This window comes from Melampsora larici-populina (genome assembly GCF_000204055.1).
Source record: "Melampsora larici-populina 98AG31 unplaced genomic scaffold MELLAscaffold_80, whole genome shotgun sequence".
NCBI classification, from domain to species: domain Eukaryota; kingdom Fungi; phylum Basidiomycota; class Pucciniomycetes; order Pucciniales; family Melampsoraceae; genus Melampsora; species Melampsora laricis-populina.
The window spans coordinates 321,588-345,040 of NW_006768844.1; the positions used below are offsets into that span (position 1 = coordinate 321,588).

The 23,453-nt window shown below is 43.3% G+C and overlaps 2 protein-coding genes across 2 annotated transcripts; both read left to right on the top strand.

Annotated features, from left to right (window-relative positions):
* Positions 1-3,683: 3,683 nt before the first annotated feature.
* MELLADRAFT_113273 (uncharacterized protein) lies at positions 3,684-5,464 on the top strand (the record flags this gene model as incomplete). Its single annotated transcript, XM_007417898.1, has 2 exons — positions 3,684-5,393; positions 5,417-5,464. The coding sequence occupies 2 exons, from the start codon at positions 3,684-3,686 to the stop codon at positions 5,462-5,464; spliced, it is 1,758 nt and encodes a 585-aa protein (XP_007417960.1).
* Positions 5,465-16,158: 10,694 nt separating this feature from the next.
* MELLADRAFT_69080 (uncharacterized protein) lies at positions 16,159-16,839 on the top strand (the record flags this gene model as incomplete). The annotated part of the gene is made up of 1 exon (XM_007417860.1): positions 16,159-16,839. The coding sequence occupies one exon, from the start codon at positions 16,159-16,161 to the stop codon at positions 16,837-16,839; it is 681 nt and encodes a 226-aa protein (XP_007417922.1).
* Between the last annotated feature and the right edge of the window lie 6,614 nt (positions 16,840-23,453).

Genomic DNA, 23,453 nt, shown 5'->3' on the forward strand with positions numbered 1-23,453 from the left:
TACACTCATTTCAACTCTCGCACTACTTTTGCCGTATTCCAATACTCTCATTTTAACTTGAAACTTATTCGTCATTAGCCGTCAGACCAGTCTGGAGTTGTAGGTGTTGGATTTGGAGCGCCTACATATGCAAGACTGCATGTAGGCGCTTATTTGATATGAAAATTGAATGTAGGCGCTCAAAAATAGCGCCCACATTTCAAATTAGATATGTAGGTGCTTGACAATTACGCCTACATTCTGAGATTTTGAATGTAGGCGTAACCAAATGATGCCTACATGGGTTGTTTATCATGTAGGCGTCATTTCAAATGGTTCTCAGTGCCTACATCATAAATGTAGGCGCTTTTTCGTGGGAAACACTCATGTAGGCGCTGTTTTGGCAGCGCCTACATGGTTTTCTTGTGGCACTACACCAAAGTACATCTTTTCTGTACGGTTTAGAAAAGTGTACATGTCATAGAAAACTACATCATTTTTATATGCTGCTTTGAAAGTATTGGAAATCAATCATGACCAATCTTTCTCCAGAGTACATGCATCAACAACACTATATGAGCTGTGCAACGTCTGGTGCAACAATGTGCGTAGTTCAAACTGGGAAAATTAATTGGTGATATATTCATGCCTGCGTGATTCATTTTATGTGAATACTTGTATGTACATGTAGTTATGAAAGACTATTGAATAAGATCAATCTTGAAAACTTTAGATGAGAGCGCATAATTGTGACTTCAATGATCTACATCGCCTCAATGAATAAAAAGTGATAAAAGGGAATAAGTGACGAGTTGAATGAGTCCTTCTGGATGTTCTACGTTGTCATGCAGCATAATTCTGGTAAGAGACATCTTTAGTTGATTGCTGAGCTGTTTATCATTGATTCAACTAATCACATTATTTTGCTGACAAACTATTCACAGTCACATGTATCATCTGACTACAGGGTCTATTTATGCACTACGTATTGGCCTTACATCAGAAAAAGCTGGTTCAGTGCTACTGTATTAGCTACACAAGATAGATTGTGTTATCTTTTATTTTACGTTTATCCACCAGACTATCTGAACACTCTATGTTGTCAACACCACGGTTTGTATTCTGATTGCATTTTGTACCACTCATATTATGGTCCAATGGCTTGTACGCGACTTTTATGCAAGCTTTTTACGTTCATCTTATCATTCTCAGTTCCAAAAATTTCGAAGAATGATAGCAATGATTGATATCTTGTCAGTGATGAAATTGTTTCTTTTTCATGTTACACTAGTCTAGTCTTGAAGATGTGTAGATGGGAAGAATTCCAAAATTAGTTGTACAGCCTATGAAATTGACCGTTAGGCTTCTTATACCTCAGGTAACACTACCAGCGAAGTTGTCTCATTATAGATCGAGCAAAAATGTTTTCAACATTGATCTTATTCAATAGTCTTTCATCACTACATGTATATACAAGTATTCACGTGAAAGGAATCACGCAGGCATGAATATATCACCAATTAATTTTCCCAGTTTGAACTACACACACTGTTGCACCAGACGTTGCACAGCTCATATAGTGTTGTTGATGCATGTACTCTGGAGAAAGATTGGTCATGATTGATTTCCAATACTTTCAAAGCAGCATATAAAAATAATGTAGTTTTCTATGACATGTACACTTTTCTAAACCGTACAGAAAAGATGTACTTTGGTGTAGTGTGGGCTGCAAATAGCAATGGCCGTTAGTAATTGTGCTCCAATAATTTTGCCCGTGGAATCTGAGAATGAGGTTCCCCGAGAGGAGTCGCATAAAGAGACACTCGTTCCTCAGGAGTCGGAATCAGGATCCTCCTCATCTATGAGTGATGAATCTAGTGATGAATTCTCAAGCGAGGAGAGTGTCACAGATGAACCCCTACCTTTGTGGGAAAGGGAGTTATTTACGATTTCGGTTGAGAACCCCCCTTGGCCGGCACCAGTACCGAGCCGTATGAATATAGCGGAGTGGGAAGAGTTGATGCGGGAAGCAGGTCTAGAAAAATGCATCCCTTACATTAGCGACAGCTTCAGGAATGGGTTCTGTCTGGGAATACCCCAACATTCGATCCAAGACCTACCATGGTATACGCCTGCGAATCATACAACCGCGCTGGCAGCCAAAACCCAAATCGAGAGAACTCTGGCCAAGGAACTCAAGGCTGGTCGTCACTGCCAACATAGATGCCTCGGGTTGCGGAATCCGAGGCATCATCGGAGGTAAAACCTCGGACAAGGTCTGTCCGAGGTTTTTGTCCGAGGTAATCTTCTGCGCTGGGAATTGCCTCGGATCAAAACCTCGGACAGCTTCTGTCGGAGGTTGGTAATCCGATAATACCTCGGATTTTTCAATCCGAGGTAAATATGTTGGTGGTGCGTATAGCTGGACCGTTCACGCATGAGAAACTAAGAGAAAGATTTGGTTTCTTTTGATCTAACCCAATGGGAAGTGCATTAAATGGCGATGGCTCAGTCCGTCTGATTAATGACCTTTCATATCCTAAACAAGACCCCAACATCCCATCAGTCAACTCGTTTGTCAACAAACACAATTACAGTACTCAATGGGATGACTTCAATCGGGTAGCCAGATTCTTTAGAAGGTTCCCGGGGGAATGGATGATCGCCATTTTTGATTGGCAGAAGTCTTACCGTCAATTATCGGTGCACCCTTGCCAGCGTTGGTTTTTGATCATCATGGATTTCCAGGAAGGCTCTGGGTGGACCTGGCGGTTGGTTTCGGCGGCGTAGCAAGTTGTGGCGTATTCGGCGCCCCTGCGCACGTCTGGAAGTTGATAATGGAGAAAGTCTCAGGCGTCCGGAAGATATTCCAGTGGGTTGATGATAACCTGCTCCTCAAACGACCAGAAGATCCAGTCTTGTTAGCAACGGTTGAAATTTTGAGTAATAGCTTGGGAGTTCAAACTAACCCAGTAAAGAATCACAAATTTGCCGATGAACAAAGGTTCTTGGGGTTCATCTGGAACGGTAAAGATCATACGGTACGGCTACCAGATGAGAAACTACAGCAGCGGAGGCAGCAAATTAAGGACTTACTGGCTCCAGGCCCATGTTCCTTTAAGACCATCGAACAAGTTACTGTAAGGGGTTGGAAGTATGACATACAGTACATGGGTTTACATTATGGGTTATAATAGGTAGATAGATTATTTAGAGTCTTCCGCCCCCTTACAAGTTGTTTTCTTTTCTCCTTTGTGGATCTTACTTATCTTACTCTTTTATCATCTATTACGTTATACTGGTTTTCTGATCACTGAAGTGCTGGACTAGGTATGGTGGATCTTACTTATCTTACTCTTTTATCATCTATTACGTTATACTGGTTTTCTGATCACTGAAGTGCTGGACTAGATAATTGAATCAAGGGGATTAGATAAATCCCTCGCTCTTTCTGAGCTTGTCCCATTACTCGAAACTCTTAGTGAAGGTGGAGAGTACACTCCACCTTACACTTTTTTTATCCCCCTTGTTCGACGTTCAACGAATCCGATTGTTGGGATTCAATACATCCCTCGAGTTCACCAGTCACTCGTCTCGGTCTCGCACCCTAATCGGTCGCCAACGTTTTAAGTTACAGATTCAATTGTCCCCACTCAGTGGCGTTGTCGCCTTTATTTTGTTTCAACCAGTTTAAAGTTTGTTTGATGTCAAACAACCCTCGTCATACACGTAATAATCCTGTTTCAGAGTTAGTATCGGTTCCTAATCCGGAAGGCATTCTGCGACTGACTCGTTCGAATCCTACCTTGAGATCCACCGAGGTACACCCACCAGTTTCAGTGGCAAACGTTACGGCCACCTCGTTATTCCATCGTGAAATCAATTCCTTTCTTAATCCGCCTGATCGTTCGGGGATTGGAGTCCTATATCCCTCTCCATCTGTATGGTCACCAATAGCCAGTCAACTAGTGGCTTCGAACACACCATCTCTCGTCGATTCTGTCGAACTCGATCAATTGTCTAGTTTAGCGTCTCCAACATTACCTCAACTGCGGTTACCTCATCCCCCTCGGCGTAGTATTCCTGGAGCGTTTGATCCGTGTCAGTCGTTTGCTATGACTGACGTACCGGCCGGCAACAGGTCCATCGAAAATGAAGGTGACCATCCTGTACAACCGACCGGTCAGCCTGGAGTGACGGGCACAGAGGTTACTCAAGAGCAAGTCTCGATTGCTGAGGTGCAGGCCAAAATGCGAGCTGAGATGAACAGTCTCCGAGCTCTTATTCAACAAATGATGTCAGCTCAAATTTCTACACCGGCTCCGGCGACTCAACCAAAGTTACAGGAGCAAAGTGGTATTACGGACTTGCAAGCTACTCCTGTTCCGCATGCTCTTGGTACCCGGCATGTATCCTCATCTGCAGATCCTGTGTTCAATCAACAAGTTTACTCTTCGACACCTTTGCACCAAAACCCGTTTCATCGACCACTAGTACCCCCGGCAAGTCAAACACCGTCAGTGGATCAAGTACCGGTTAGCGCTATTGATCCGCTTCGTTTTCGTATCACCGACTTTCCAGAATATAAAGGAAAGTATGGCGATGTAGCAGCCTATCGTATATGGCGTCATAAGGTGGAACGGCTTTTTTTAGTCAAAGGCTTGGTGCTCGATTCCGATAAATTCAGCGTGTTGCCGTTATTGTTGAGTACCAACCCAGCGGCGTCTTGGTGTCGCAGATCGGGTGATTTTACTGGTCATACTTGGTTATCCGCTATGAAAGAAATGGAATCTGTCATTTTGCCAGCGGACTGGTTGGATAAGGTCAAACAGCAAATCCGCGAATTGGCGATGCGACCAAATGAGCACATAAGTGCGTTTTGTGCAAGGGCTAGGGTGTTACAGGAGGCGGCAGGTTTAGAAGAGTGTTCTGAGGAGGCTTTGGCATGGGCTATAGTTGGAGGTTCTACTTCGTTATTCAGGTCTATACAACAGCGTGATCAAATAATCAAATCGAGTATCAACCCGGTCTCTCAGAAGTTTTCCTTTGCAGCTTTCGAACAGAAGGCATGCTTGGCGTGGGACTTTGCGTTAGAACTTGAACCACGTATTCAAAGTCGTATCCCACGGTCTTCTAACAACCTTTCGGCTACTCCAACAGTTTTGACGTCCCAAAATCAAAGAGGATCAGCACCCTTTCGAGCAGCTCTATCTCCTGAGGAGCAAGCCGCGCGTAATGCTAGGTTTATGGCGTACATGAGATCGATTGGTCTATGTCCACGGTGCAAGACGTCATGTTTGAAATGGTTAGGAGGTTGTACGGCGGACACGAACTCGGCTTATTACCCGGTTCCACCAGATTTCGCCCGTTCCCCCCCTTATCCACCACCCAAGTCTTCCAATACGGTATCTAAAGTGGCTCAGAATGCGGCTCCTAGACCTGCAGCGCGACGGGTAGATGTAGCGGCCGTGGAGGAAACGCCTAGTGTGGACTTAGCGGCAGTCGATAGTTTTCCAGATCTGGGAAGGGAGGACGAGTTAGCCTACAATCAACTCATTGAAAGATTACAGGCGGAGCCTGAGGATGACTTGGTCGACGCAGCCGAGTGCGTACCTTCTGATTCTGTATCTTCCTGTGCGAGTGAACTCCAAACTCATCGAGTGTCTCCTCTGATCCTTGAAATTACGGTCAACGGTGTCAAAATGCGGGCATTGGCGGATACTGGTGCAGGTACGAACTTGATGTCGGAGAAGGTAGCCACTAAACTGAAGGTGGTGAAGCGACTGTTACCTCGACCAGTAACTGTGCGTCCAGCAATCGTTTCCGAGCCTGTACCCTTCACTTTGAAGGAGTTCGCTTTTGCTAATTTGACATGTGATCGCCCCACTTTTACTTTTGGTGTTACTCCTTTCAAATTAGCTCCGCTTGGAGGATCATATGATATTATTTTAGGTACTCCATTCTTATCAAAACATCGGTTGGATGTGTCAGTCAGTAGAGGTTTGTTGAGGAGTTCAAAGAACGGTTATGAGTTTAAGGCAGTAGTGGAAAAGAGTGAAGAGGAGGAGTTGAAGGAATTACATAAACGAAGAGAGGTGTTGCTGGCAACTGTTTTTGATAATTTAGCTAAAGTTGACAAAGCCCGTGATTTTTCTATTTGTGAAATGAAGATATTAAGAGAATTCCAGGATTTGTTTCCTGAGGACTTACCAGATGTGGAAAGTGTGGATGATGATGCAGAATTTTTCCCTGAGAAGAATCAGGATGAGTCGTCTTTGACACGACATTGTATTGAGTTGACGAACCCGGATGTTGTCATTAACGAACGAAGTTATGGTTACCCGCGTAAACACTTGGATGTGTGGGCAAAATTATTGAATTAACACTTGAAGGCGGGGAGGATTAGGAAATCAAAGAGCCAATATGCCTCACCCTCCATGATCATACCAAAAAAGGACCCTAAGGCACTTCCTCGTCTTATATGTGACTATCGGAAATTGAATAAATATACTGTTAAAGATAGGGGTCCTCTACCTATAGTGGATGAATGTGTTCGTATTGTAGCTCAGGGAAGGATCTATTCATTGTTAGACCAAATCAATGCTTTCTTTCAGACGCTTATGCGTGAGAAAGATATACCTTTAACGGCTATCAAAACCCCGTGGGGATTATATGAATGGGTTGTCATGCCTATGGGTTTGACAAATGCCCCTGCTACTCAACAAAGACGTTGCGAGGAAGCGTTAGGAGACTTGGTGAATCGTATTTGTGTCGTGTATATTGATGACATAGTAGTCTTTTCGCAGACAGTTGAAGAACATGAAGAGCATTTAAGGGAGGTGTTGAGAAGGTTAAGAGCAGCAAATTTGTATTGCGGATTGAAGAAAACCCAGCTTTTCAGGAGACAGATAAAATTTCTGGGTCATGAGATTAGTGAGGATGGTATTAGACCGGATGAGGATAAGGTTATAAAGGTGGCAAATTGGAAGAGACCCTCAACCCCTAAACATGTGAAGGAATTTTTAGGAACTGTGCAGTGGTTAAAGAAGTTTGTGGAGGGTTTGCAGCGGTATACAGGCCAACTGACACCGTTAACTAGTAATAAGAAGCTTAATTCATTTGAATGGACTGAGAAAGAGGATGCAGCATTTGAGAATATTAAAAGAATGATAACTACGTTACCGGTGCTTCGAAATATTGATTATGACTCGGAGGAACCAATTTGGTTGTTTACAGATGCAAGTGGACATGGTTTAGGTGCGGCGTTGTTTCAAGGGGAGAATTGGGAGACTGCCAATCCAATAGCTTATGACGAGAGACAGATGACAGCAGCGGAGCGTAATTATCCGGTTCATGAACAGGAGCTGTTGGCTGTTATCAGTGCTTTGAACAAATGGAAGCTTCTGCTGATGGGATTGAAGGTACATGTCATGACCGATCACCATTCTCTGACCCATTTATTAACTCAACGGAACCTCAGTCGACGACAGGCTCGTTGGTTGGAGACACTGTCCCAATTCGATCTAAACTTTCAGTACCTGCAAGGTGCCGATAACTCGGTGGCGGACGCGTTGTCTAGAGTGGAATCAGCGGCTTTAACCATATCAACTGCAGGCCTTGATGATTCTTTTGTAGATCAGGTGAAGAGTGGTTATGAAATGGATCCGTTTTGTGTCAAACTTTCGAAAGTTCTGCCACTAAGAAACAATTGTGTTCTGAAGGATGGATTGATGTACATCGATAACCGTCTGGTCATTCCTTCTGTAGGAACTCTTTGTAAGGATTTGGTCACTTCGGCGCATGTAGCGGTGGGACACTTGGGAGCGGTTAAGACAGCGGCTATATTGAGGCAGGAGTTCTACTGGTTGGGGTTGTATGATGATGTGGAGAAGCATGTGAGTTGTTGTGATGGATGTCAAAGATTCAAAGCTAGGACGACCAAGATCATTGGGCAATTGCAAAGTACAGACTTACCCAGGAGGCCTTTCAGTAGTATCGCATCAGACTTTGTAGGACCGTTCCCCAAGGTGTCAAGTTACGACATGGTGTTATTGTGTACTTGCCGTTTGACTGGTTTTGTTCAGCTCATACCGGTAAATCAACGGGACACCGCTGAAAAAACTGCTCAACGATTATTTCAGTCATGGTTGTCAATTTTCGGCGCACCTGATGAAATGGTAGGAGATAGGGACAAAACGTGGCAATCTAGGTTCTGGAGAGAATTGCATCAGATGATGGGTATTGAGGTAAAATTAACTACGGCTTACCATCCTCAAGCAGATGGACGATCTGAGCGAACAAACAAAACCTTTGGTCAAATTCTGCGCTTTTCAACACAGGAGAAGCAAGGCAAGTGGGTGGAAGCTTTACCTCTGGCGGAGTATGCCATCAACTCGGCAGTCAACAGCGCAACTGGTGTATCTCCAATGAGATTTGTACTTGGTATACAACCTAGACTGTTCCCCATCCCACATGTTGATGCTCAGGTGAGCGAGGATGTTGAAGTGTGGTTGAAGACCAGAGAGAGCGAGTGGGCGTCGTGGAGAGATAGATTGTGGGCATCAAGGGTAGATCAGGCTGTTCAATACAATAAGCGTCGAGGAGGAGAGTTGGGTGCGAAGGTTGGTGATATGGTATTGGTTGACAGTGCAAACAGGTCTCAGGTGGTAGGTGGAAGAGTCGCTAAATTACGGGCATGTTACGATGGACCGTACAGGGTGCTTCAAGTATTGAATGAGGGTCGTGACTTCAAACTTCAGCTGCCAGAGGGCGATAATACGCACGATGTGTTTCATGGGTCAAAGTTGAAGATTTATCACACGGCGGAAGTGGAAGGGACGTGATTTTGGCGAGGAGCTACCTTGTGCAAGTAAGTCTCCTCCTTATCGTATGCACCGACCGTGGGGTTCTACCTCCTTTGTTTCAATCAAAAACATACCTTGGCCACGCCTGTGAGCACCTCCATTTTGGGTCTCTCTTCTGCAGGACAAGGACGGTTGTTGATATTTTCGGATGGATACCTGGTTCAGTTGGTGGAATGGTAGTGGTTTTATGTTTTCCTTTTTTTTCTTTTCTTTTATTTTTATTTTCTTTTGGTTTTTGATGGTTGATTTTAGGAGGGATAAGAATATTTTGCGGAGGGGTTTGTTGGTTTTTTGGTGGGGAGGGTGTAAGGGGTTGGAAGTATGACATACAGTACATGGGTTTACATTATGGGTTATAATAGGTAGATAGATTATTTAGAGTCTTCCGCCCCCTTACAAGTTGTTTTCTTTTCTCCTTTGTGGATCTTACTTATCTTACTCTTTTATCATCTATTACGTTATACTGGTTTTCTGATCACTGAAGTGCTGGACTAGGTATGGTGGATCTTACTTATATTACTCTTTTATCATCTATTACGTTATACTGGTTTTCTGATCACTGAAGTGCTGGACTAGATAATTGAATCAAGGGGATTAGATAAATCCCTCGCTCTTTCTGAGCTTGTCCCATTACTCGAAACTCTTAGTGAAGGTGGAGAGTACACTCCACCTTACAGTTACGGGACGACTGGTTCATACGATGAGCATTGTACCCCACATGAAGCCTTATGTAAATTCTCTGTACAGAATGCTTAAGAGTTGGAGAAACACGGCGGCACTGCGTCAGTTGACTACAAGCGCCAGGATAGATCTCCAAGAGTGGGATCTGTGCTTGAGCACCTTCAATTCCAGACCGATAATCCCGGAAAAGAAAGCACTCGGGATCAACTGGTCGGGAGACGCTTCGTTGTCGTTTGGCATTGGTGTCCTGATAGGACCTCACTGGGCTTGCTTCCAGTTTGTAGAAGGTTGGCAGACCCTCGACCTGTTGGAGGGGAAGCGGTCCATTGCTTGGGCAGAAACTGCAGCAATTAGGTTAGGCTTGTTAGTTTTGCATAAAATAAGGAAAGTGACAGGTGAGCCGTAGATTGACTCAACCCCTTTTAAGGTGGCACGTCGCCTTATTGAATGTTGTCCTAATCCGTTAATTAGGGAAGTGTTTCGTTGTCTGGACCGACAATACAACATCCCAGTCCACGGTCAATAAGCGTAAATCAAAGGATGTGCACGTGAACAAAGAGTGGAAGGCAATACAACGAGTTCTTACCATTCTGGAATGAAATATCAAAGCAAAACGTGTTACATCTAACACGAACACGGTGGACGCCTTATCCAGGGGTATCCTAGGTTCGCTTTCGTGGTACCATGAAATCCGAGTGGATATACCGATTGACCTATTGAAACTAATGCGCCAAGTCTCGTTGGAACCACGAGTTACTTCTGGGTCGGTAATCCGCAATATCTAAACCCACAATCCAATCACTTTTCAACTTGAGATGAGAAAGAGTCGTACTGTGACTAGTGATCAACCAGGAAACCTGCGCAGAATCTTGAAGCCGTTCGGGGCCTTTCGGAAGGACACTCTGGGAGTGGACGATTTGGAATCGGACAAAGTGAAGAAACACTTTTTGCGGGGAGCTTGGAGTGATGGAACCTTGAAAGGCTATAACTCTGGAGTCATTAAATTACATAGATTTGCTACCGTCAAGAAAGTTGACAAGTCACTCCTCCTTCCAATATCGGCCTCCATGATGCGGGAATTTGCGGTTTGGGCGTTGATCAAGGACAAGAAATCAGCCGCCAACGATGAGTCAATTCGATTGTCTACTCTGAAGGCCTATATTGCAGGCATCAAAGCCTGGCATATTCATCACGGGGTTGACTATCCCACCAAAGCCGGCCTATCTATCCGACCACTGTTGAAAGCCTCGAAAAAGCTGGACGCGGAGTTTGATGAAGCTGATCGCAAGCGTCCCCCGGTTCTAGTGTCTGACCTAGTGATCCTGCTCGAGAAACTGTCCGATCGAGGTGAACGAGCATTAGCTATGTTGACCGTGGCACTTGCAGCCTTTTGGGGTACAGCCAGATTGAGAGAACTACTCACCGACGATCCTAAGAAGACGATGCCACAATGGGATGACTTAGTGTGGTCAGATGATAAGTCTTACGTCAAGATAGCTATTCACCATGTGAAAACAGCCCATCCGGGTGAAATCCAATGGATTTACTTATATCGACATAATTCTCTTCTTGACCCGGTCTCGATGCTGGAATCGTGGTTTGCGTTCAAGCCGAGGAAGCCGAGAGACAAAATCTTCTCCGTTTCAGGGGAGGGGAAGAAGCATAGGCTGGGAAAGGCAGAAACCATTAGAGAATTCAGAAGAATTTGGAATACCAAGCGTTCAAAAAAGAAACAACTCTTACATGGCCATTTGTTCAGGATTGGAGGCGCCTCGCTCCGTTGGAACCTAGGTGCTGAAAAGGATGAGGTGAAGAGATGTGGTCGCTGGTCCTCAGATGCATACATGATTTATCTGAGGAAGTTCTCTGCAAAGGACTTGAAGTCGACCGTGAAGCTATTGAATGACCTGGAATGGGAGCCACCTCAGTGATCCACAGGCCTCGTGTTGATTGGATAGATGAGGTGAGCAGTGATCTAGTTTTTACGGGGGAAATAGGTTCTGAATTACCTTGGGTTGATTTCCTCTTGTATAGATCTCGGCTTGAAGGCTTGGTGGCGGTTACTGTTTTAGGCTTTTTCATGCTTCTTGATTGTTTCGCTCGACGCCTGTCATGCATGAACTATACAGTTTGAACTCTATTCCAATGCGATCTGCTTCACGGCATATAGTTGAGTTCTTGTGTGTGGTAAGAGAGGGTATCTCACGGCGGACCGAGTGATGGGGTCTTCTCTAGGCTCACGGCTCAGTCCCCCGTGAGTTATGGGGAAGAGAAGACCCCATCAGGTCTCCTTGTTCTCAACCCGGATGAACGGCTCACTTCCAGTGGTAGACGTCTACTACTGGGACCCGCTCCTCTGGGGCATACCCCCACACCACCCCAATAAGAAAATAAAAACTTAATACTATTAAGGAAAACCCCTTAATGGGAGTGGTTACAAGGAAGCCTCCATGAGATCTTAGTATTCCTGTAACAGCAAGCATAAATTAAACCTTTAGGATGAGTCCATAGTGATAACCACTTGGACTCAACCGCAAACCCCCAAATAGACCCCGACGGTTATAGTAGTGGATACAATGGTCAAAAAGTCCCAAGATGAGTGTGTGACAATTGTAAAACTTAAAAACTAGATGGTTGAGCTCTCTTCCTAGACGTGTTTTACGCTCATCACTGGGCTGTTGAGTCTTGGTACCCTCAACTGTTTTGACAGCGGACTGACCATGGATGTAGGATGCCAGTGTTTGTGGAACCTTCAATTCGGACAATGCCCACTTTGCGAATGATGTATTATTCGAGAATACTTGTGTCCATTCTTCTGTGCTTCCACAACTGACCGCAGCCAAATAATAAGTCATTTGATATTGCTGACATACTACTGCAAACTGGGTATCAAGAATAAATGTATATAATCAGTGAGCATGAATATGGAGTGGGGAAATCATATGAATTAGCCACATGATGATCCTTCCGCAATTGTAACAACGATTTCTTCTGTACTGTGGCCACCGAGGATGTAGGAGCAGGCTTGCCGTGGCATAAATAAAGTTTTTAAGAGTCGACAAGTTCATCAAATAAAGGCTGATATTTCTTTGTCTGTTCATCAGTAAGTTTGTGAACCAGAGGTGCAGCAGTCAAGTCATCTAAATGGTCGAGATTTGTTTCATTCTCATCGTTCAATTTGGTCGGTTCGTCCTGGTCAAACAGTACATTGGAGAGATCAGGAAAGCCATTCAAGGCGAAGAAGGAAGGGTCTCGGAAGACATCTTTCTGGTCTTTGTTCAGCATCTTCCATGTTTTCGAAACGTTTTTGTTTTGATTGGTCCAGCCCTCACTGTTGCCAGACTCCGGTACTGTAGAATCATGTGGTCAATTTAGAGATTTCCAAACAATATCCTGTCAACTACATAACTTACCTTCTTCCGCCAACGCAAGCGGACAAAATGCCAAGAATCTAATCCATGGATTCGCATGGCCCTTCCTCGCGCCTTCTCCCCTAATAAAGATATGAATCCAAGTTGACTGAAAGACAAGTAAGCTTTAATTGATTGATTAATTGTTGAACCAGAGGCTACTTACACAATATTCCAGACCACAGCCTCTGGAACTCCTCCCATGAGAGCAGCCATCGGCATCCTTTTCTCGTATTCTATACAAATACCCTTCACTAATGTATCAATGACTGATGGGGTTCTACTCGTCTTTGCCTTATGTTTAGAAATTGCTTGTTGAAGCGTAACAACGGTCCATTCATCTAAATGATCTTCAAAGTCTTCAATCTCAAGTCACGGAAAGCAAGATCGAAATGCTTCTTTTGCAGTGGGCTGCTGAATAACTCTGTCTTGTTTGGTTTGGCCAAGAAGGTTATTGTTTTCGTTATCACGGAGGGAATGTTCAACTCTTTCTTCAAAAGTTGGATGTTTATTCTTTGGTTTGGCTGCTTTTGATTTGGTCTTTTTGCTGGGTTTGTTTTGAGATGAGATAGGACAACTAGCACGATGCACCTTTGGATTGGAGCGAGTGGATACCATTCAGATGATTTTGGGAGCTTATGGAGGGGTACACCACGGGTCTGGTGGCATGTGACACTCACGTGATATTTGACTCTGCCATTGAAATACATGCTGTCTACATTGTCATACCTGACGTGAGTTACACGTGGCAGCCAGCTTGGCCTTCACCCAATTTGATCACCTTGCTAAAGCGTGATAACTCACCTGATGAGCGGGGGAGTCATCTCATATCATAACAAGGTGACATGGCTCACTCAATGAACGGGTGAGCTGACTCGCCTTGTTAGGGTGTGAGGCGAGCATTGTGACGACCAGGTGTGGAAGCTCACACACTTCTTGTTTTTTTCCTTCTTATCCTCACATTTGATCAGCGCTGCTAAAACTTTACAACTCAGCAAGGAATAGTGTCAAGAGCATTTTAATTTTCAAATTTAGTTATTTAAGTCAAAAATAATCATAATCATATTAAATCAATTAAACTCAACTGATAGTACATGAGTCAAAAGAAATTTTACAACATTAAATTTAAAATCAAAATCAAGAGAAAATCAAGAGGAAGAAAAATAATGATCTGAATGAAAAGGATTGATTGATTCAAAGTTAAAAGAACTAATTGAAAAATTAAAATTGAAATAGAATAAAAGAAAAGAAAAAGAAATTGATTTGATGTCCTAACTTAATATTAGATGAGAACCTGATAAATATCAAGCAAGGACTGATTGATATTAAAAGATCAAGATTGATCAAGTAACTTATACAAACAAGAGTTGGAATCAAGATCTAAACAACAAAAGTCATCATGAGAAATTGGAGAAAGGGTGTTTTACATTAGTATGCAGGGTGGAAAGTAATGAAAACAAGATAAAAGGAAAGACTTACCTATACAATGATTCAAAATCGAAGATATGTATTGAATGTGGAAATCAAAATTAAAAGATTGAGAAGTTGATTGATGGACTGAAAGCAAATCAAAAGGTCAGAATGAAAAGGGAAAGAGCCAGATATTAAGTGAGATGAGGATGGAGGAAAGGTGTGTAGAGTTCTTTTGAGGGAGATTGATCAATTGATTGGGATCCTACAATCAAGAAGTTAATGAAAGAAATCAAATAAAGGAAGACAGTTTTAATGGAGTGAAGAAATAAGATGTCAGTGGAATGAAGTGAAGATGAGATGAAGGAAAGAAGACAAGAGGAGATAGTTGACTTACAGCTGACTTGAAACCAAAAATTGAAATCAATAAGTTGGGAGAATGGACAGAGACCAAAATCAAGATCAAGATCAAGGTGAGGAGGGAATAGGGGTAGAGTGGGTGATGGATAGTTTTGATCGGATCAATCGACTTATACCTTAGAAACTTGAAATCATTTGAAGAATGACAGTGATGACCCATGAGTGATGAGGGACTCAAGCGTAGACTGGCGCAGTAGACAAAGTGTGGTGCAATCTGTGACATGTACCTGTGACGTCATACTTGACATCTTCCATAGGCCCGGTTATGAGAATGGCACCGGACGTCACATTTGGTACATATTTACACAGCCTGGAAATGTGGCCTTCAAATTTCAGAATCACTTCAGCCAACAGCTCTTCTTGATTGCTCCTACTTATATTGAGCTAGCCCATCACATAAGTCTTTTCTTCTTTATGGTCATCCAATATTGTCAACTTGATACTGATAGCCTTGTATCATGATTCTTGTTTACAACTAGTCATGTCTTTCAATTGTTTTCTAGGGTGTCAAAGCTATCTTCACAGTTTGTATCATTTAGGTAGTTGCTTGCAAATTGCTCCAACCCATCTTAGACCTTAATCTTACATCAACTGATTCTCAAGTCAAATCTTCAAATAGTTGAAATCACCCTGTAGATGATTCAAATGAATTCAAGAATGTCAATTGACTTTAGGAGATTTAGAAGCCAAACTTTTTTAATTTATTTACTTAATTTTCTTCTTTTTTAATTGTTTTCTTCAATCCTGTTTAGTTTATTATCTTGGCCATTTTTAATTGAGATCATAATCATAAGGCTTATTAACTCATCATGATTTCTTTGTTACATCAATTATACACCTGTTATTGTAAAGATGATATGACGTCATAATGTTTGATTTCCTTATATAAAGCTTATACGTTTCTTTACTTTTAGCTTTTTCCTTTATCGAACTCAAACATACTTTTGTTCTCAATCTTCTTTACCATCAGATTGTTCTCATCAGTTGTTCGATCAGTTCTCAGCTTCATTGAGCTGATAACTTGATTCTCACCAGGTGTAAGTTGTGTCGTGTTAGTGTTGTGGATATTGATGAAATCAAACTCAAACATACTTTTGTTCTCAATCTTCTTTACCATCAGATTGTTCTCATCAGTTGTTCGATCAGTTCTCAGCTTCATTGAGCTGATAACTTGATTCTCACCAGGTATTTTTCTCATCAGTTGTTCGATCAGTTCTCAGCTTCATTGAGCTGATAACTTGATTCTCACCAGGTTATATCCACCTTAAGTGGTTATGAGCCCAGCGCTCTTGCGACTAGCTACCGCCATCATCATCTTCATATCTTTGAACTTCATTAAGCAGTCTATCGAACACGAACAAATTCAAAAACCTACGCATACATCCAACTTCGTCATGTCAAGCGATACCAAGATTCACATCGTTAAACTTAACGATGACAACTATACCGAGTGGAAAGGCGACATTACAGGTTACCTGATGTCTCACGGACTCCAGGAATTTCTTGTTCCTAATCATACTCCTGTTGCTCGAGCTATTGCAGGAGAGGAAAAGATTAACTTTGAAGCTTATGTCACCCGTCAAAACAAAGCCGCCGGTATTATGTACAGTTACTTGACTGAACCTTTTCGAATTCAAATTGAATCAGAAGGACTTTTATTGAATCCAGTCGGTATTTGGAAGCACTTGAAAGAGAAGTTTCAATCAACTAGTGCCAATAGTCAAGGACGAGCTTGCCGAAACTTTCTACGAATTCCTTTTGTTACCCTTGCTCAATATATCAAGGATGTCCGTAAAGGAATGTCGGTAATGGAAGCATGTGGATGTGCAACGACGAATCCAATTCTTGAACCGCTGTTGTGTGAAGGAATCATCTTCAAACTGCCGGATTCCATGGAGACTGTTGTGTCACTCATCACGGCCAAACAATCAGAGTCAGGCAAACTTTCCTGTAAGACAGTCTTGACCATGTTAGATGCTCATCTAGTGGATTTCACTGAACGACATCGAGAGGACAGTTCAATCGCTCTGATGACGACCACCACTGCTGCTCCTGCTCGATATTCATATCCTTGATGTACCAACGGTAAACATAATCCAACTGTAACTAATCATCCGGCGGACGCATGTTGGGTGGAAAGGCCACATTTACGGCGACCACCACGTCAACCTAATGCTCGTTCACAAACATCACGAACTAGAGCGACAACAGCGATACTTCAACGATCGTATCTTGATGATGTTATTGAAACCTCGGCTTTATCATGTCTTTCTAAATCTCCGGGTGTTGCTATTTTATTAGATAGTGCGTGCTCTGATCACATGGTGTCAGATCAAAAATTATTTAAAAATTATGAATCTATGGCATTGGAAGTCTGCTTAGCTGACGGTAACTCAATTCACATTGCCGGCAAAGGAGGGATTGTCATTACATCTTTTGGGACCAAACTGGTTCTTGTCGCCTATCACGTTCCCGAACTTGGAAACTCCCTCATCAGTATGGGTTGTTTGTTAGAAGACGGGTATAATCTTTCTCATGATAAAGGAGTCATTCTAATGACGAAAGAAGGTACCGGTTGTCTTACTGGCCAAGTTCGAAATCGAGTCATCGAACTCAGCATCGCCATCGGTACGTCCTATTCCGCTACTTGCAACAGTGTCACGTTATCTGATTATACCACGCTTCACAGACAATCCGGACATACAAATCCAGTCCGATTGAATGTAATGTATGGTGTGAGATCTCCACATGACTGGTTTTGTGAGGAGTGTGCAATTTCAAAAGGACATCGATTATCTTATTCAAACTCCCTTCCTAAAGCGACTTTTCCATTAGAAGTTGTGCATAGTGATCTTAGTGGCAAGATATCATCTGTCGCTGAGGGAGGTTGTCATTATTATTTTAAACTTACTGATGCTTACGCTAATTACAAGTACGTTTACATCATGAAATCTAAAGATGAGACGTTTTCGTACTTTATGAAGTTTAAAGCGGAAGTGGAAACTTTTCATAATCGAAAGATAGTGAGTTTAGTTAATGATGGAGGCGGAGAATATATGTCAAAAGTTTTTCTCAAGATGCTCTCTGAGAATGGGACAACTTCCTACATAAGCACCCCTTATACACCTCAACAAAATCCTGTTGCTGAACGTGGCAATAGGACTACGACTGAGAAAGCCAGAACATTGCTTAAGCATTCAAATTTGCCTCAATCATTTTGGGGAGAAGCCGTTGCAACTGCTGTTTTCCTAGAGAATGTTACTCCGATGACGAAGATTGACAATCAAACGCCTTACGAATTGTGGTTTAATCGACCATTTGACGTAAATCATTTGAAACCTTTCGGTTGTTGTGCTTATGTCCTAATTCTTAAGAAATTTCGAAAGAAATTTGATGACACTTCATTTAAAGGAATTTTACTTGGTTATCAATTAGGCATGAAGAACTATAGAGTGAGGCTTGAAAATGGCAAGACGGTTTATTCACATGACGTTACATTTAATGTCAATTCTTTTCCCGGAGTCGGTCACAATGAAGAGCAAGGTGAAGGTTTTGTGGAAGTGTTCAACGATAACGTAGTCACTTCTTCCTCTGAATCAGAAGCGCCTTTACCGAATCTATCGTCCTCAGGGGTTTTAGAATCAGCAACCTCACCAGTTCTACCATTCGAGCCTGTGATTCCACCGATGCCATCGTCAAGAATGATAGAACCAGCGTTGCCGCCAACAGATCAATTGGTGCATGTACCTTCAGGAGTTCCTATGCAGGTTGAAGTGGTACCAGATCTACCGGTGCCACCAATAATTCCAATGGAACTAGATTCTCCACCGTCAACACCTCCAGGTCAACTTCACCGCCAAGAAATTCACGTCGGAATGCCCCTTCCGATGTCACATCGTGGACGGTGTTCCGAAGCAGGGTCGGGGCCAAATTGTGCGATAGAATTGTTGTGCGATGTGTAATCACATCTTCACTGTCCGATGGGATCCGCAGTCCGATTGAGGATCGCTTTGGCACAACCGATGAAACTGAGCGCCGATCCCAAACCGCATTGGTGGCCGCCGACTGAACCTCAGTCTGATCAGGTCCGATGGCTACTCGTATAGCGCTCATCCGACTAAAACAAATGTGCAATACAATCATCGCATCGCATCCCCTCTGAGCAACTAAATGTCGGGCCTTTTGTCCCGATTCAATCATTTTTTCGATTTCATGTCGGTGTTTGAATCGCGATTCAATCCCCTGAATGCCCGATTCAATCTCGCTGGCGAGGCAACTTCGGTTGCATCTTAGCGACGCATTCCAAAAGCAGCCGATGCAATCGGCGTAGGACCGATTTGGTCTCGAATCGACACAAAAATTGCAGAAAAATTTTCTGTCTTGCGAGCTCTTCGAACTTCGAATCTGAGCTCTTCGAGCTCTTCGAACTTCGAATCTTAAGCTCGAGTGTCAGAGGTCTGGGCTTCGAGCCTCAAGAGACCTTGACATATAAAGCTTCGAAGTTCGAACTTGACTTTGAAGTTCGAACTTGCCCTTGAAGACTCAGCACGTAGCCACTCTTGCGATTAAGTGCTTCCATGTAGTCAGGGTGATGCGGAGAGGCTGAGATCCAATACTCTCCTTTGATGTTCAGCATGTATGCATCCTCAGAATAGTGTGTTCTTCTGAGGATGAATAGTCCAGATGCGCATTTCAATCCATATAAGATAGGGTTCAACTCACGCGATCATCTTCATATTCAACAGTTTCTCGCTTCATCTCACTTTGACACCATTTATCAATTCATTAAGGCCAATCACCCAAGAAAGCAAAGTCTTGAAAGATGAAAACGTTAGCTCTGATACCTTGCCACTGTTCCGACTGTGAAAAAAACACCTACCAACATCCCCAGACCAATGCTAAAGTATACGGAACGCTCTGGAGACCTGCAAATCACAAAAAACATGTCAAGAGCTTCGGGACACGCGCGACATGCACGGCACAAAAACTCTCTTTATCCTCGGATATTTCAGGTAGGTAGACGTTCTCTCTTGTTAAATTGTTAATATTCCTTGAGAGTCTGAGAGCAAGCGGTTGATAGATACACGATCACCATCACAAGATGCCCAAAAGGCCTCAATGGAAAGTTTGCCTCTTGCTTCTTCGAACTTAGAAACAACAGCTTTCAATCGTAAAGCCACAGAAAGCCACTTCCAACCATCATGGGATGGGCCAATCATAGATTCAAGTGTGTTTCATCATCTTTTATTCAATAGAGTTCTATCTTTATGTGAATTTCGTTGAATTTTTGAATTTTTGACAAGCAGGCATATACAGTACAACACACTACGACAAGTTTCGACGTTGGAAGCCTTCTGACCTGGCTTACTTCCTTATGATCACATGTTTACACCTTATCAAAAATATCAGTGTGGAGGCTGCCACGCTTTGCTTGCATGTCATAGGTGCAGTCTCCACCTTCAACACCGATGAAAAGTCTTCGCAGGCCACTTTACCAAAGGCTATGAGTACATTTCTTGATGGACTACGGATTGAGCCAAAGATTCGCAGAACAGTGTGCTGCCCCAAATGCTTCAGTATGTACTATGGTGATAAGATTCCTACATTTTGCACGTCTCAAGTTACTCCCAGGAGCCGTGTATGTTCAGAGCAGCTTTTACACGAAGCAGGTATTCATGATGGGACAACCCCAAAAGCATGCCGGCTCTTTTCGACTGTATCCTTTACTGATTGGTTAGCTCGTTTTTTGAATCGACCTGGGATCGAGGATTTGCTGGAATGGAGAGACGACTATTTCGAAACGCAAGGTCCGATCATGAAGGATGTCCGGGACGCTTCAATGTGGCACTCGCTTCGTGGGGAAGATGGACAGCGGTTTACCTCCTCTCCCGGAAATCTGGTGTTTGCTTTGAATGTTGATTGGTTCAATGCAAATGGAAACAAGGCTGCGTCGAAACAAATATCTCTTGGAACTATTGCTTTAGTTTGTTTGAATCTGCCACCAGAGATTCGTTCATCTCAAGAGAACATATTTCTGGTAGGGCTGACCCCTGGTCCTTCCGAACCGGACGTAGAGCAAATGAACCATGTTCTGGCACCCTTAGTCCAAGAACTCAAGGTCCTATGGAAGGGTGTCAAGTTTTCTTCTACCGCCAAGTATCCTACACATGGTAGAGTAATCCGTGCTATGCTAGGTCCCATTATCTGTGATCTTCCCGCAATACGAAAGGTTTTGGGGATGGCAGGCCATTCATCAAATCGACATGTTTGCTCACTTTGTCTACTCGGAACAGACGACATACATCTATTACGAATTCCTAAAGAAAGAAGACGATGCACACATACACTTCGCGAACAGGCTTTGGCCTGGAGAGATGCAAAAACGATAACACGCCGGAAGGAAATCTTTGCTGAATACGGCGTGCGGTACTCCGTCCTATGGGAACTTCCGTATTTTGATCCTCTTAGCCACACAATTGTAGAACCGATGCACAACATCTTTCTTGGTATCATCAAGAACCATGGCACGAGGGCTTTTGGAATGAAGTCCGACCCACAATCTGCCGAGGATCCAAGGAACGGGGGTGCTAGCGATGATGAAGACTCGGAGACGGAGACTGTAGCATCAGACGTGTATATGAAGGATTGTTCTGTTGACGCAGCTTCAGAAAACCCAGACACGGAATTAGGATCATCACCTCCCCCTCCAACTCCAGAGTATCTATCAGCAGAGAGCAATGACAAATTGTTGTTTGCATTTGAAGAAATGAACTTAGAAAGCGATACTTGCTCTATGACATCACCCGAGGATTATCAAGCAAAGCAAGAGCAGACAGAAAGCTTTTTAGAAGATGACACATTCGATGAAGACCTCTCTGACTTGGAAGATGCTTATGAAGATGAACTCGGTTGGAGATTTTTTGATGATTCTCAGAACCTAGCTACATTGCAAGATATCACAAGAAATATAAACCTTCCTTCCTGGGTTGGACGCGTGCCTAGCACTGTAGGGACACGCAAGGGCGGGAAATTGAAGGCAGATGAATGGGTGATTCTCTTCCAGGTCATGATGATACCTGCGATAATTTCTGTCTTGCACAAAGATCAGGGTGCTACAGACTTCACGGAACACAACTTCGTCCGCAATGCGCTCCATCTTATAAGTGTATTGAACATTGTTCGGAGGTTGGAACTGAATGAGCGCGACATTGGATCCCTCCGATACCATCTGCGAAGCTATCGAAATGGGTATTCCAAACTTTATAGTTCACTTCCCGTCCTGCCTAATCATCACATGGCGCTTCATCTTCCTGAATGTATCCAACGGTTTGGGCCCGCGCCTTTCTGGAGTGCATGGTTGTTTGAGAGACTTAATGGTAAATTGGCTAAAATACCGAATAATAATCATCCTAGTAAGTTCATAATATCGACTAAATAAGAGATTGTGTCTGAACTGACAAAAGCACGTCAGATTCCCGCGAATTGACAAGACTCAGGAAGTTTACCTTAGAGCAGAACCTGCGGCCAGTTGTCAAAATCTTATGTGAATCTCTTCCAGGAGAAATTGCTACGAGGATTTTGAAGTTCTTGGAGCCCAGTGGTACACCACGAGGCAGTACCTCCGGATACGAAGCTCAAACAGGCATCCCTGTACATGCGGATCCTGTCTATCACTACGACGAAAAAAAAGCCGAAACCCTGGACTACGACACCCACGAGAACCTGGCACGCCGTATGAAAGAGTTGGGATGCGGGGATGTTGTTGTGGCTAGCCGTATTTTCAGAACACCGCTTCCTCCGCCCCATCACATATTACTAGGACGGATGGTGAATCAAAAAAAAATGGTAAAGCATGAAGACATATCCTACTCAACTTGGGAGCATCACCAGGGGAATAGCATTGTTATGTATCAGTCTAAAGATGTGCGCCGTCCAATGGCATATCGGTGGGGCCGAATCAATGAGATATTTATCACTAATCCTGGGTCGCAAGGCAATCCAAAGGCGCAGCTATGGTTCGAAGTTCTCCGATTCTCCGATTTGAGAGCTTCTGAGAAAGCCAAGCATGGTCTTGATAATTGGCCAAATGCGAGAATGACTGTTGTGTACACCTCCTCCAAAAAAAAGGATCTGGTACGGGTAGATGAGCTTGTTGCCCAAGGGGCAGCTTGGGATACCCCAGAAGGATGCTTCGGAATTAAGCAGCCAACCACACTGATTATAAATTTGAGCAAGTTTAATTGCGAGCAAACTTCCTGATTTTCATAATCTATGGGCCACTTGATAGACTTTTGTTTCTGATCTTTTGTTAGTTGAAATGAATTTTATTGTCTTTACGAGACATCCGAAAGTGATACTTGATTCCAACCAATGAAGAACTACGTAAAGTTTTAAAGCCTCACGTCTTGCTAGGTAAGACACCCTGTTCCTACTTGCAACACCTCATGAGTGCTTTGTATCAAACGCTCCAATGCTTGACTCTCATAGACACCACAGATTCGAAGTACAATCATTCTACTTTGAAATTGCCTAGTAGACGCTACAATTTTGAAGTAGCATGATCTTACTTCGAACTGACATATTAGACATGTAAGTTCGAATGTTTGAAATAGAATGATGCTACTTCGAACGTACATATTAGACACCACAGGATGTAAGTTCTGGTAGGTCATCCTCCTACTTGACTCAG